The sequence below is a fragment of the Saimiri boliviensis genome, chromosome 8 (genome assembly GCF_048565385.1).
Source record: "Saimiri boliviensis isolate mSaiBol1 chromosome 8, mSaiBol1.pri, whole genome shotgun sequence".
In the NCBI taxonomy this organism is placed as follows: Eukaryota; Metazoa; Chordata; class Mammalia; order Primates; family Cebidae; genus Saimiri; species Saimiri boliviensis.
The window spans coordinates 85,275,223-85,288,510 of record NC_133456.1 but is presented as its reverse complement, the minus strand read 5'-3'; the positions used below and the strand labels follow the sequence as shown (position 1 = coordinate 85,288,510).

The window sequence follows — 13,288 nt, the reverse complement described above, 5'->3', positions numbered from 1 at the left end:
GTGTTGTCGTCAGGAAGGGCTGGGTTTGAGTCCCAGCCCCACGACTTTCCACCCATGTGCCTTGAGCTAGTCACCTCGCCTCTCTATGCCTCACTCCCTTTGTCTGCACAAGAAGTATTGAAACACCTTTCCTGAGAAGGTAGAGGTGAATCGGAAAGGATATGGAGCTGAGAGATGGCTCCAGGGAGGGGGAGTTTCCCAACAAGGTGACTGGCAAAAGAACCCTTGACTCCTCCTCCTCCCTCCCTCGAGGGCAGCATGGCGGAAAAAGCCCAGCTCTGGAGCAGGGTCGCCTCATTCAATCCAGGCTTTGCCACTTACCACCTGCGTGACCTTGGGTAAATTGCATTCTCTCTCCTCTGTGCTTTTGGGTCCTCATTTACAAAATAGGGATAATAATAGTACAGACTATGTAGGGACTACATGAATTAATGTGTGCTAACTGCCTAGAACAGAGCCTGGCACACAGCAGGTAGGATGTGCTTGCTATTATCACTAGTGTTATTAAGAGCTTAGCAAACATTTCGTGAGCCTCTCCCTCCTCTGTGCTAAGGGCCCTGAGCTAGACACAGGAAATAGACAGATGACAATGATGTGGCCCCTGCCATCAAGGATTCCACCTGCTTGTAAGGAGACAGATTTAAGCAGGCAAGGGCCCCCAGGGTGAGGGGTGTGCTCAGGGCACAGAGGAGAGGGACGGGCTGTCCTGAGTCGGGGACGAGTGATCGGGAAAAGGTTCATGCATATCTGCCCCCAGTGCCATGAGAACCAAGGAAGGGGGCAGTTGGTGTCAGGATATTCAAGCTGTGTGTGAAGGGGTGGGTAGGAACTGGGCAGCTACCCTGTACCTGGCCCTGTGCTCAACATGCAGGATACAGATGCTTAGTGGCTCAAACTCAGCCATTGATGCCTGCACCATTTGGCTGGGGCCCAAAGACACCCAGCGGAGACAAAGAGCTGGAAGTTGGCTCACCTCTGATTGCCCTCCACCCCACAGAGGGGCCTCGCCTGTCAGAAACAAAGGGCAGGGAAGCATCCCAAACCCAGAGACCACAGAGACTGAGCAGGGCCTGCCACCAGCAGAGCACCTAACTCAAACTGTGGCCACAGAAACACCAGCCTTACCTCAAGGCCGGGGGCTGCTCTCATCTAAGTTGCTGACCCCAGCACTGTAGGCACGTGACAGGCAGCATGCGGGAGAAGGAGGAGAACTAGATTTGGAGTCTGGAGACCCCAGAGTCCTGACTGCCACATCCTTGCTGAATGATCCTGGGCAAGTCACTCCCTACCTCTGAGCCTCAGCTTCCTCTTCTGTTAAATGGGCATGGCTGGAGCTCTGCTAGCGCTGGGATTACTGTCATCCTCAGGCCCCTCGTCAGCATGAGTGGGTGTGGGAATGAAGGATTGCCTGGGCCACCAGGAGCGGGCTTTTCCTTGAGTTTCACATCATCATGTCTCCCCATCCAGTTTGTGTGCGTGGAGAGCCTGGTGACTGCCGTAGTGGACATGTACCCCAAGGTCTTCCGAAGGGGTTACCGGCGGGAGCTGCTCATCCTAGCCTTGTCTGTTATCTCCTATTTTCTGGGCCTTGTGATGTTAACAGAGGTGAGTGGCATGTCCGTGCTGCACAGGGTGAAGTGGGTGTGTGATGTCAACTCCCAGCTCTGAAAGTGACCAGCTATGTGACCCGGGTCAGGTCTAGCGCCCTCTGCCACTCGGTTTATGCTTCGTCCTAGTGGGTCATGGTGAGGATCTAATGGAAGTTCTCATCCAGCGCTCAGCACAGTGTCTCCATGTGCAAGTGCTCAACTAAAGGCCGCTGCTGTTCACAGAGGGGAGTCAGACTCACCAGGGGAATGTTGGGTTGATCTGTCATGGTGAGCACGTGGACGCCTGGGCCGTCCCTAAGATTAACTTCTGGGTGAAGCGACAATGTCAGCTACTGGCCCCAACACCAGTTACCTATGAGTGGTCTCAGGTTCAAAGCAGGCTTTTCTGGGCATCTCGGAGAAGAGGCTCCCATGACGATATTGACACCTTCGGGTGCTGTGTGCTCCAGCCTGGACCTTCTGTGTGTACCCCTCTTCTCCTTGTCCCTGCTGTGCCTGCAGGTTAGGAGAGGTTCTCCATGACCCCCAGATTAAGACCATCCGATAAAGCCATATTTCCCTCCCCAGCCTCCCACAGCCATCCTGTCAAATAAGTACCTTCTTATGTATCTTGGGAAGGTAAGATTCGGTGTCTTTCTCCCCATATGCACAAAATTAATTAATTTTAAAAGCAAAAAAAAAAAAACCAACAAAAACAAAAAATTTTAAAAACTTGTTGCCTAGAAACAAGAAGATGTTTTGTAAGAAACGTGGAAAGAAATGAGGGAACTCAGAATCAGCAAAAGCAGCTGATGTGATCTTGAGGTCAGGCTAGAAAGCGTTTGGGCTCATGCCACCTTGTTGAGTCTATTCATCTCTCCAACTTCCCAACTCAAATGCTGCCTCTTCCTGGAAGCCCTCTTGGCTTGCCTTCCCTCATGCCCCCAGCCCCTAGCACTTTGTTTGTGGCTCAGTTCAGTCTCCTCCTCCCCGTTACCATGATCTCTGGTCCACCTGTTCACCTGTCTCCCCCACCAGACCTCGGGGGCCGTGAGAACAGGAGCCAGCCCTTGTTTGGCTTCATGCCCTCAGAGCCAACTCGGCACCTGGCATGGGGTGGGTGCTCAGTGCACAGTGGCTGGCATCATTACCGCACCCAGTTATTGTCACATGAATGACAGTGATAATCAGCACTGGAACAAAGAAATGGTGCAGCGCTTCCCAGTTTCCGCCTCACCTCTCCCCACTCCGGGACCCTGGGTGCTTCGGTAACAGGGCCTCATTAAGTACTGACTAATTGAAGTCTCTTGTCACAGTCTTGTCACATACAAATTGGGGGGTTAACCTGATGTGTTAAAGAGACCAATGGACAGAGTTCCAAGAGGACCAGACGTTGGCATGGACATCAGCAGCTTGGAGAAAGCAGGTGGTGGAGGGTGGTTCTTGGACCGCCTGCCCCAGGTGCCCCCAGCTCACCGAGTCACTGATGCCCAACCTCTGGCTGAGGCCTCACGTCTGCCCAAGGGGTGCTTCATGACCCCCGGAGGCCATCAGGGAGCCCGCACTGCAGTCCCCCAAGACTGTGCATCAGCAGGCACTTAAGCTTCACATGCCAGCCTTCCGCCTTCATGGAGGAATATCTGTGATCAATTGTATTGGAGAAGTTTGAATTGCCGAATAGGCCGGGTTGCCTTGGCCTTCATGGTGATTGCTGGAAGGAATTTTCCCTCACAGATACACATTGAAAGCTCAGCTCTAAGGAAAATAGGCCACAAACTTATTTTCCTCCACTGAGGCAGTGGTTGAGAGTATGAGTTCTGAAGCCAGATGACTTGAATTCAATCCTCAGCCCTTGACTGGCAGGCTGGATGACCTGCAGCAGGTGTGGTTGCTGCTCTGTGCCTCAGTTTCCCCATGTGAACAGTGGAGATAACACTAGTGCCTGCCTTGTGGAGGACCGACTGGATTAAGACATGGGAAGCGGTTAAACACAGCCCGCTGCTTGCTGAATGCTGCAGTAAAGTTCCTTTGTTCCTTTGTAAAGTATGAAGTTCGTGAGAGGAGAGCAACTGGAGGTGGGGTAGGTCTAAGGTATTAACTCAGAAAGCCGAGCAAGCCCCATGCTCCACAGAGAGACCTGAATATTCATAGTTGTCAGAGATGGGAGACCTCGGGCTAGGCATGGCCTGGCTCAGAGATCCATTTTATTTTGACCTCATTGTGTTTTTTAAAAACACAAAGTTGCCAACAATTATAACAGAAAAATTTCCCGTAAAAGTCTGCATTTCTGGTGTCTTCCAGAAACTCTGCAGATCCGGCCTCACAACTGAATTCCCAGCACCTGCGCTCCAGAGGTGTGTGGCCAGATGGGGCTGTGCTCTCCCGTTAGCCACGGTCCCTACCACTCCCTGGTGCCACAGCCAGCCCCCTTTTCTCATTCATATCATCTGTCTGGCCTTGTGGACCTTGAGATGTTTCTTCCCATCTAGCTGAAGATGTGAACAAGTCTCAGGGTGTGTGGTTTCTGAGTGACAGGAGGAGACCCAGGGCACTCTGGGAGCACAGAGGGGAAGCGGAAGTCCGCATGGCAGACACACAGGCTGGCTGGCCTTCCAGGCTTCATTCCAGCCCCTAATGCACGGTCCCACCATTGAGACACCCTACCCTACTGATCCTTCCTTGCTGTTTGACATGTTTGTTTCCCCTGCACCCCTAAGGACTCATTGTATTGTCAAGATTTTCTTTGGAGACCCCTGCTCTCCCCACATCTGCAGCTGGTGGTCTTTCCCCTCCCCTCCCTCCTAGAAAACCTTCCCAGATTACCTTGTTCAGCTGAGCTCACACATTCTAGGACATCACTAAACTCAGTCATCATGGATTTGCATGCTACAGAGCTGGCCCTTGTACATTTCTTCATCCCATAGAGATGGGCCACGTACCTCCTGCATGCCAAGCCCTGGGCCAGAAACTAGGACCTAGCCCTGGACAAAGCCAGTTAGAGTCCCTCCCCCATGGAGCTCACACTCCACAGGATTTAACTTACATTTATCACCCTCTACTGTGTGCCAGCCTCACTCCCTTCTTTTTTAAACCGTGAGTCCACAAAACACACTATGAAGGCCCACAGGAAGAATGAGGCCATCAGAAAGGACTTCTTGGAGGAGGTGGCGTTTGGTCTCAGCTTTGAAGGAACTTACCAGGTGAAAGGGAATAGCATGTGCAGAGGCACAGACGTGAGGCTATCCCTTGGTCTGTCCAGGAGGGGCTGTGGGAAGGGAGATGAGGCCAAGAAGGAGGGCAGCAGCCCTGACTGGCCGGTTGAAAGGAGCCAGAGGGTCACTTTAAACTACAACGTGTTTGGTTGGATTTGCACATTCAGAGAAAGGTTCCTCTGAAAGCTGGCATGCAGACAGTTGGAGAGGTTGAGGCTGGAGGCAGGGAGGCCAGTCAGGAAGCTGTTGCACTCATCCAGGGAGGGGTGCTGAGCCTCCCCAACCTTGATTTTCTGTGTGTAGTCTTGGCTCTTGGGGAGCTGGGAAGTGAGGGGCTGAGACAGGACAAACCATCTGTTGTCCCAGCAGCCCCCAAAGGTCAGGAAATTAAGGAACACCCAGATGGGAGGGTGTAATTTTCAAACTGGGGAGACTAGGGAGAAACAGACTCCAGGCAATGGTAGCCACAGAGCAGAGAGGGGGGCCTTCCTGAGGCCAGCTGGCTGACCTTGCTTTCCCATGTGCCTGTTCACCTCCCGTCTATCCCCCGACCTGCAGGGTGGCATGTACATCTTCCAGCTCTTTGACTCCTACGCTGCCAGTGGGATGTGCCTTCTCTTCGTGGCCATCTTTGAGTGCATCTGCATCGGCTGGGTGTATGGTGAGTATCAGCCGAGCCTGTCTACACCTCAGCTGCTCACCGGGTGCCTAGGATCCTGGCACTTGGACTCTGGAGGGCCCTGGTTCCCTGTGGCTTGTCTTGATCTGTACTGGCCTCTTCCTTGTCTTTGAGGATTCCTTGGCCTTTTCCCACTGTTGAGAGACCTTCTGCTTTCACATCCCGCAGCACAGGAAGGGGTTCAGGGCTTAGGCACTGTGATCTTGGGCCATTTCTTCTGTCTCTGAGTCTCAGTTTTTCCTTTTGTGAAGTAAGAGCAGTCATCAGCATGTCTCCAAGTAGGAGAAAGCGTAGCCAAGCAGCCTGCATGGTGCCCGGCCTTCCGCAGACAACTGCCTCGGGCCCTCCTGCTCCCCAAGCCCAACAAGTGGGTGAAGGTTGCTGGGCTCCGTGATGCTCACTCTGCCATGAGTGTGGCTTGGGAATGGATGCCTCTGCAGGCCCCTGCCTTAAACATTTTCATCCCTACCCCTAGTTGCCTTGCCTCTCCAAAGGGATCACCTTCCGCCTTTCTCCCAGACACTCATTATTTCCTGTGCCTGAGGCTGGGAGAGTTCTCTTCAGTAGTGGGCCAGCATCCCTCGTGCTGTGCTTTATTCTGAAACCTCACACATGTAACGTCTTGGTCATTATTTAAGGGGTTCAAAGGTTCCTGCAGCTGTTTTTTGTCTTGGGCTGGAGAAAGCACATACTCCCAGCCATTCCTCTGAGTCACGTACATAACTTCTCTGGGTTGTGTATGTGCCCATCTGATTTATTTTGAACAGGAAGCAACCGGTTCTATGATAACATTGAAGACATGATTGGCTACCGGCCACTGTCGCTCATTAAGTGGTGCTGGAAGATCGTGACGCCTGGGATCTGTGCGGTAAGGACCCCGCCAGTAGCCACCTCCAGCCCTCTACCCACCCAGCTACCCCCAACCCCCATTTCCACTCTGCAGCCCCCAGCCTGACCGAGGCTGGACCTGAGAAGGCTGACGTCCCCTGGTTCAGGCTGCTTTGCGAAGCTGCACCGTGGGCATAGGCTCTGTGCTTGGCCAGGGAGTGGCCTTGTTGGGATCCCAGTGTTGCCGTGTGGCCTTCTCAGGACCTCAGGTTCTGCACACGCAAGCAGGGCGCTGGATCTGCCTCAGAGGGCCAAGGACTACACAGGGAACAAAGACCTGTCCCCCTCTTTGCTGTTAACCGTGAAGGCAGCAGAGCTGAGGGTGACGCTGGGGCTCATGCCGTGCCCAAGACCATACCACAGAGGGGCCTTTGTGAGCAGACATTTAATTAAAAAACAGCCAGTCACTCCTTATCCATTTCTTGGCACTGGAAGTAACGCAGCATCTTCACAGACCCTGGTAGTTCTGAGAAGCATCTTTGAAACCAGCCCCGAGGAGTAACTAGAAAAAATAAAAATTCCTAACTGAGCAGAGGCTGGGGCAGAGGCTCCCGGGGACAGGGGAAGGATGTCTTATATCCCAGCGAGGTCCCAGGACCCGTGGGGGTGTGGGACCCGGCACCAGGTTCCCTGAGTGTCTGCCACTCTGGGATGGGGCTGTGGCCTGATGGGCTTCAAGCTCACTGTGGTCCTGGCAGGGCCTCACCTTCCACAGCTGTGAAACAGGGTCAGCCTGCTCCCCTGCCAGCTACTGTTGGTCTGTGCCTGGGTCCCAGACCCCTCATGGCCTAGCAGGGCTGAGGGCCGTCCCCCAGACACCTGTCCCCATCTCTCTGCAGGGGATCTTCATCTTCTTCTTGGTCAAGTACAAGCCGCTCAAGTACAACAATGTCTACACCTACCCAGCCTGGGGCTACGGCATCGGCTGGCTCATGGCCCTGTCCTCCATGCTCTGCATCCCACTCTGGATCTGCGTCAAGGTGTGGAAGACGGAGGGGACGCTGCCCGAGGTGAGACCACCCCGGGAGGGCTGGTGCGTGCAGGCAGGGCTCGTGCCTTGGGTCCCAGCTTCCTCATCTGCACGGTGCGTGATGACAGCGTGCTCCCCGCCACCGCGTGGGGTCGCCGTGGCAAGCACCTCTCTGGACGGTGCCATCATCACGGTTGTGCCCAAGGTGTCTCTGCGAGGCCTCTTGGCTGAGCTAGTTTCTAGGAGCGCAGCCTCTGTCTCCCTGTCAGTGAAATGGGAAAACCACAGTACCTAACATACAGAGTTAGGTGCTGTACTCAGTGCATTCATACATGAAAAGCCCTGGGACCGGGACCTCCGCCGGAGGGTCACGAGTGTTAGCGCTGACTGTTCTGTGAATCCCAGTCATTCTGACAGGTCACCATGTCAGACTCTCTACCTGCAGTACTACTGCCATTTTCAGAGCAAACGGAGGCAATAGGCATCATTTTCTGCAGTTAGCAGGAAGAGGAAACAGGCGCAGAGAAATCAGGTCACTTGTCTAAGGTTGCACAGCCAAAAAAAGTGAGCAGATCACACTGCTAAAGACAATTTCATCAAAGTAGATTTTAGATATCCTAAAACGAAGCCATTTCAGCTATGCAATTACACGATTTTTAGTGACGTTCCACGTTGTGCAGTCATTGTCATGAATCCATTTTAGAATACTTTCTTCACCCTAATAAAAGTCATTCACCATTAACCCTAGTTCCACCCCAGACAACCACAGACCTGCTCTGTCTCTGTGGATGTCCCTACCGTGGACATTTCCTGTCACTGGAGTCCTACAGTGTGTGGTCCTTTGTCAGTAACAAAATTGTTACCCGAGCCCATCTTACTCCAGAGCGCACTCCTTATTCACCCTCCTTCCCTACTGGCTGGCAGCCGGACAGTTTGAGTGGGTTTCTGCTTATTTAGTAAACAGCACAGGGTGTTTGTTGTGTACCAGACGCTGTTCTAAGCAGTTTACACACACTCAGTTTACAAATCCGCATAGCAATCCTTGGGAGGGTGGAGATTCTTTTTGTCTCCAAGGATGAGGAAACTGAAGTACGGAGAAGTGAAGCAACTTGCCCAAGGGCACACAGCTTCTGAAGGATATGGCAGAGACTCTGGCATCTGTGGTCCCCTCTCCTGAGCTTTGCTGTCTCTCTGCTCCAGGGCCACCACCCAGGTGGTTCATTCTGATCTCAAGCCAAACACATCCAGAGGGGAGCTGACCTGGGGCCTTAAACCCTTGACCACTGGAAGACCCCTGCCCAAACTTCCGGATGACCTTTTGGTGTTCAGAAATGCCTGGTGTCTCCTGCTAAATCCTCCAGAGATATCTCAGGCCCGGTATTGGAGGGAAAGCAGGGGAGGGAGCCTTCCTTTCTAAGCCCCCCTCCACCTCCCTGAGCTCACACACCTGCTGACACAGACAGCAGGGTTTACTAAAGAGGGAATTCTTCAGAGCTGGCGGACTCAGTTTCCAGGCCTCCTTACTGAGAGTTCCTATGCCAGGTAGTCTACCGCCCCAAGCCTCAGTTCCCACAAAGCTGCTGCTGGGGGACAGGAGGGATCTAGAGGGAAAAATGAGGACAGAGGTGCCTCAGAGATGTGCTCTGAGGATGTGTCCTACTGATAGAAGGTAACGTGGTGATGGCGACTGCTCAACTGATCCAATCCTTATACTAACCCCAGAAGGCAGGTACCATTATTATCCCCCTTTACAGATGAGGAAACTGAGGCACAGGGGGTTAAGTTTCGTGCCCTTGTTAAATGGTGGAGCCAGAACACAAACCCAGGCACCTGGCTTTAGAATGCGTGCTCTAGCCCCCGATCTGTACCAGAGCCTGGCACATAGGAGGCACAGTGAGTCTGCCTGTTAATGCTACCTGGGCAATGTGCCACAGCAGGCATAGCAGGATCTGAAAGAGAAGACAGAACCTCGATCCTGAGAAAGCAGCCACCCAAAAGACTGCAGCCTTCCTTGGAAAGGGCTTATGCCCCAAAAGTGCCTCCCAAATCCTAGCCTGGAGTCTTCTCCCAGGAAGCCTGGGGAGTGCAGATGAAACTGAGGGACAGGGGCTTGAGGCAGGGCTACATTTGGCCTGAGGGGCAGGGCCTTGGGGCAGGATTCTGCATCCATCTGAGCCAGCCAGATCATGCTGGCTGCTTTGCAAGGAGGCCTGAGGCTATGAGCCTTGGGCTTTGTGATAACGCTTCTACCTTCAAGCACAGCTGGAGAAACACCCAACACACACTACACTTTCCCCTGCGTGATGGCATCCCTTCCATGGGAAACACACCCAGGTGTCCAGCCATCATCCTGTACACAGCCCTGGAGATGCCTTACCACTCACCACACACCAGCCCTTCCAGGCAGGTGCTATTGTCCCATTCATAGGTGAGGATGGTGCAGCTCACAGTGCAGGTGACTTGCCAGGGAGTGCCTCAACAGCAATTCACACACCAGCTCCTCCATGTCCCCTGAAGGCAGGCATCAGGCAGTGGGCCCTGATGACAGCTCTGAGTCTCAGCCACCTTCCCTAGCCAGAGACGAGGCTAAGCACTTTCCATAGCCTCTCCTTATTCATGACCTAATGCCAGGAGGGACCGCCACGGTCCGCGTTTTCCAGAGGAGGAAACAGAGATCCAGGGAGGTTGTTCATCATCCAGGACAGAGCTGTAAGAGGCCAAGCTGGAGCCCGGACCTTGGTCGACAATTCTCCAGCACCCAGGTGTCCCCTGTGTGCTTGGGAGAGGCCAAGGCAGACCCCGGACCCTGGCAGCTAGTTACTCAGGTCTTCCCCTCCTCTCCAACCATCCAGAAACTCCAGACGTTGACGACGCCCAGCACAGATCTGAAAATGCGGGGCAAGCTTGGGCTGAGCCCACGGATGGTGACAGTTAATGACTGTGACGCCAAACTCAAGAGTGACGGGACCATTGCAGCCATCACAGAGAAGGAGACGCACTTCTGAGCGGCCGCCAGTCACCTGGGGCTCTTCTTCCTGTCCTCCCCCCCGTGTGTGTAAATGAATTCCTGAACCCCGTACTTCGCCTAATGGTAGGGGCTTGCTTGTTTTGCACAGGATTTATTAACAAGTTAATTTTAAGGTGGCCGCTGTACACTGCTCTAAAGTCACATCCCCTCCCTGCCCCAGTCATCATGGAAGGAACTGCGACAAAGAGATACCACTGTACAGTGACTGCCAGACCTTCTGTCCCAGGGCAGTTTTAATCAATGTTTTCTAGGGATTAGGAAGAAGTGTATAATATTGTAAAACTTTTTTTTACTGGGGTCGTGGGGCAGGTGGGGTGGGGAGCGATGCCTGTCCTCCTCTGTCAGCCTTTTAATGATCGTTCTGTGTCCCATGTTTGTCTCTGACTGTCCACAGCCGCCCCTCCTCCGTACCCCAGGGAGAATTTTTCCTTCAGACCTTCCCTTTCCAAGGGACACTGGGTTTGCAGACAGCAAGGCTGTGTGTGCAGCCGAGAAGAAAAAGCCCGGCAGACTCAGGACTCCTGGGCTGCAGAACCCCTCTGCCCTGATCCCACGAAGTGACCCTGGGCACTCCCTTTCCCTCCCTGCACCTCAGTTTTCTCATCTCCCAACGGGAGGGGGAGCCGGATTGGGTGATGTCTTAGGGATTCTCTTTGTGTGCCTTGCTGGCTTCCAGGCCTGCCGTGGACCTTGTCTTCCTCTGAAGACTTGCAGGCAATAATCTCCGCCCTCCCCACCTGCTTATTTAAAATCAAGTTCATCATGGAAATGGTGTGGTGGTGATGTGTGTTTTCCCTAAAACTCTTAATTTCATCTCATCTCTGGGTAGCCCTGCTCTCTGGACACCAGCGGGGGCTCCTCTGACTGGCCTGCCTCTTTTCCTGGTCAGCTGCTCTTACCCCCGTCTGCCCGGCCTCTCCACCCTTGGCAGGACGGGCTGGAGTTGCTGTGGGGACTGATTTTCTGGGTTGGGAAGCAGCCGTCTATTCTTACAGCCACTCCAGCCAGGAGCTATGTCTTAGGACCTTCCTCCGGCCTTCCATGAGAAGGAGCCACCGTGGGGCCTGGTTTCCTCCTAAGGCCTTTCTCTGTCCCAGGCCACCTCTTCTCCCTCCTCCTGTCCCCTAACCTCCCGCTACCACCATCCTTCCTCTCGGTTCCCTTCCATCCTTGCCCCTGGCTCAAGAATCATCCTTCCTGCCTCTGTGGCCAGGCGCAAGGCTGCAGGTGCGGTCACCTGTTACCTGCCACTTTCCCTCCCTTCTCTGTCGGGAAGAAGGCTCAGCTCTCACTGGAGGGAACCCTCCGTGGGGCCTGGAGTCTGGCGCTGCTCCCCGCCAGACTGGCTACAGACCTCTCTGGCTGATACCTCTTCTTTTTTAATTGGACTTCATATCAAGCCTTTGCCTTGGTTTTCTGAGCTGTATGAGGGTGGGGAAGATACACTATTCCTTTTTCCTTAAGTTCCCAGTAGTAGTTGGTGGAAACGTGGGCTTTCTCTAAACCAAGGCTTTAGTTTCCTGTAAGGGTCCTCTATGTTTGATTCACCCAAAAGTCTGCAATCCCCCAGCATCTCTGCTCTGGCCAGGCCCAAAGCCTGTGTCTGCTAAGAGGGATGCCCAGTGCCCCACTGGGCAGGACGGGAAGCCTAACCCTCTGTGCACACAGCCCAGGCCTACCCAGCTTCTTATGGGCAAGCCACCATCCCGCACTTGTCTCCCTGAGCTGTCTGGCTCTGTGGACCCAGAAAGGGCCAGGCTGGGCCCCTGCTTGTGATTGTCCTCAGCTGCTGTCCTTCCAGCAGGCCCCAGGGAAAGAGGCTTCTCACTGCTGCTGCTACCGGCTCTCCACGCCAACACTCATGGGCACGCAGATCCCTGTGGTCCACCGGCGCCGACACACACACACACACACACACACACATCGTACATGTGGCACTTAACATGACTCACTTAACACTACTCATGGGGCAGGGCGGAGGGTGGATCGTTGTTTTTTGTTTCTTTGTAATTTCCTACTAGTATTTGAGTAACTTTGGGGCAGGGAGGGCCATGTGGGGGCAGGGGAACATGTCATTGTGATGACTTTTTTGATATTCATTAGAAACAATACATCCTTTCTGAGATATTTACAGTATTATTAAAAAAATGAAAAAGGTTGTACTGTTTTTGCATAATGACCATTTTTATTGGGCATTGAAAGGGTCCAAGATTGTCTGCTTACTGATTTTTAAAAATTAAAGAAATGAATGATCAATGTGGCTATCCCTAACCAGGTGACATTCGTTGGGTTTTCGTCCTGTGTTTTCTTCCCTTAGTGACATGCCTGCAAAACCATCCTGGGTTCCTGTGTGGAAGCTGCACTCTCCACTCAGCACCGCAAATCAGATACAACAGTGGTGGTGTTTCAGCAGCTCGTGCTTCTTTTTGTTCATGTAGTTACCATCTGGCTAGTATGTGCTAGATGCTTCACGGAAGTTGTCTTTGTAATCCTTACAGCTCTGTAAAGTGGGTGCTTCTCCACTTTACGTATTGCTTTATTTCTTTATTACTCCCCCTACTTTACAGACAGTTGTCTATTCTTGCGGCCACCCCAGCCGGGATCTATGTCTTAAGACCTTCCTCCAGTCTTCCATGAGAAGGAGCCACAGTGGGTCCTGGTTTTCTCCTAAGGCCCTTCTCTGTCCCCAGCCACCTCTTCTCCCTTCTCCTTACAGATAGGGGATTTTGAGGCACAGAGAAGTCAAGCACTTTGCCCACAGTCACACAACTGGTAAACATCAGGACCAGAAAGGTGTGTCTGACCCAAAAGCGCTGTCTCCTGACCACAATGCCTTATTGTTTCTCATGCTGCAAGGCCCAAAGAAAGCAACAGCCCCCTCACAGTGGCAAAAAGAATAGCTGCCACAAAACTGATGCTTGT

General features: G+C 53.1%; 1 protein-coding gene across 1 annotated transcript in view; it reads left to right on the top strand.

The window, feature by feature from the left end:
• SLC6A11 (solute carrier family 6 member 11) overlaps positions 1 to 12,524 on the top strand; it is a 117,375-nt gene extending 104,851 nt beyond the window's left edge. Inside the window, exons 10-14 of the mRNA XM_003927167.4 lie at positions 1,468 to 1,605; positions 5,360 to 5,462; positions 6,248 to 6,348; positions 7,208 to 7,378; positions 10,191 to 12,524. Coding sequence (XP_003927216.2) covers positions 1,468 to 1,605; positions 5,360 to 5,462; positions 6,248 to 6,348; positions 7,208 to 7,378; positions 10,191 to 10,343 — 666 coding nt within the window. The 3' untranslated portion in view covers positions 10,344 to 12,524. The remainder of the gene's footprint in view (positions 1 to 1,467; positions 1,606 to 5,359; positions 5,463 to 6,247; positions 6,349 to 7,207; positions 7,379 to 10,190) is intronic.
• The last annotated feature ends 764 nt before the right edge of the window (positions 12,525 to 13,288 follow it).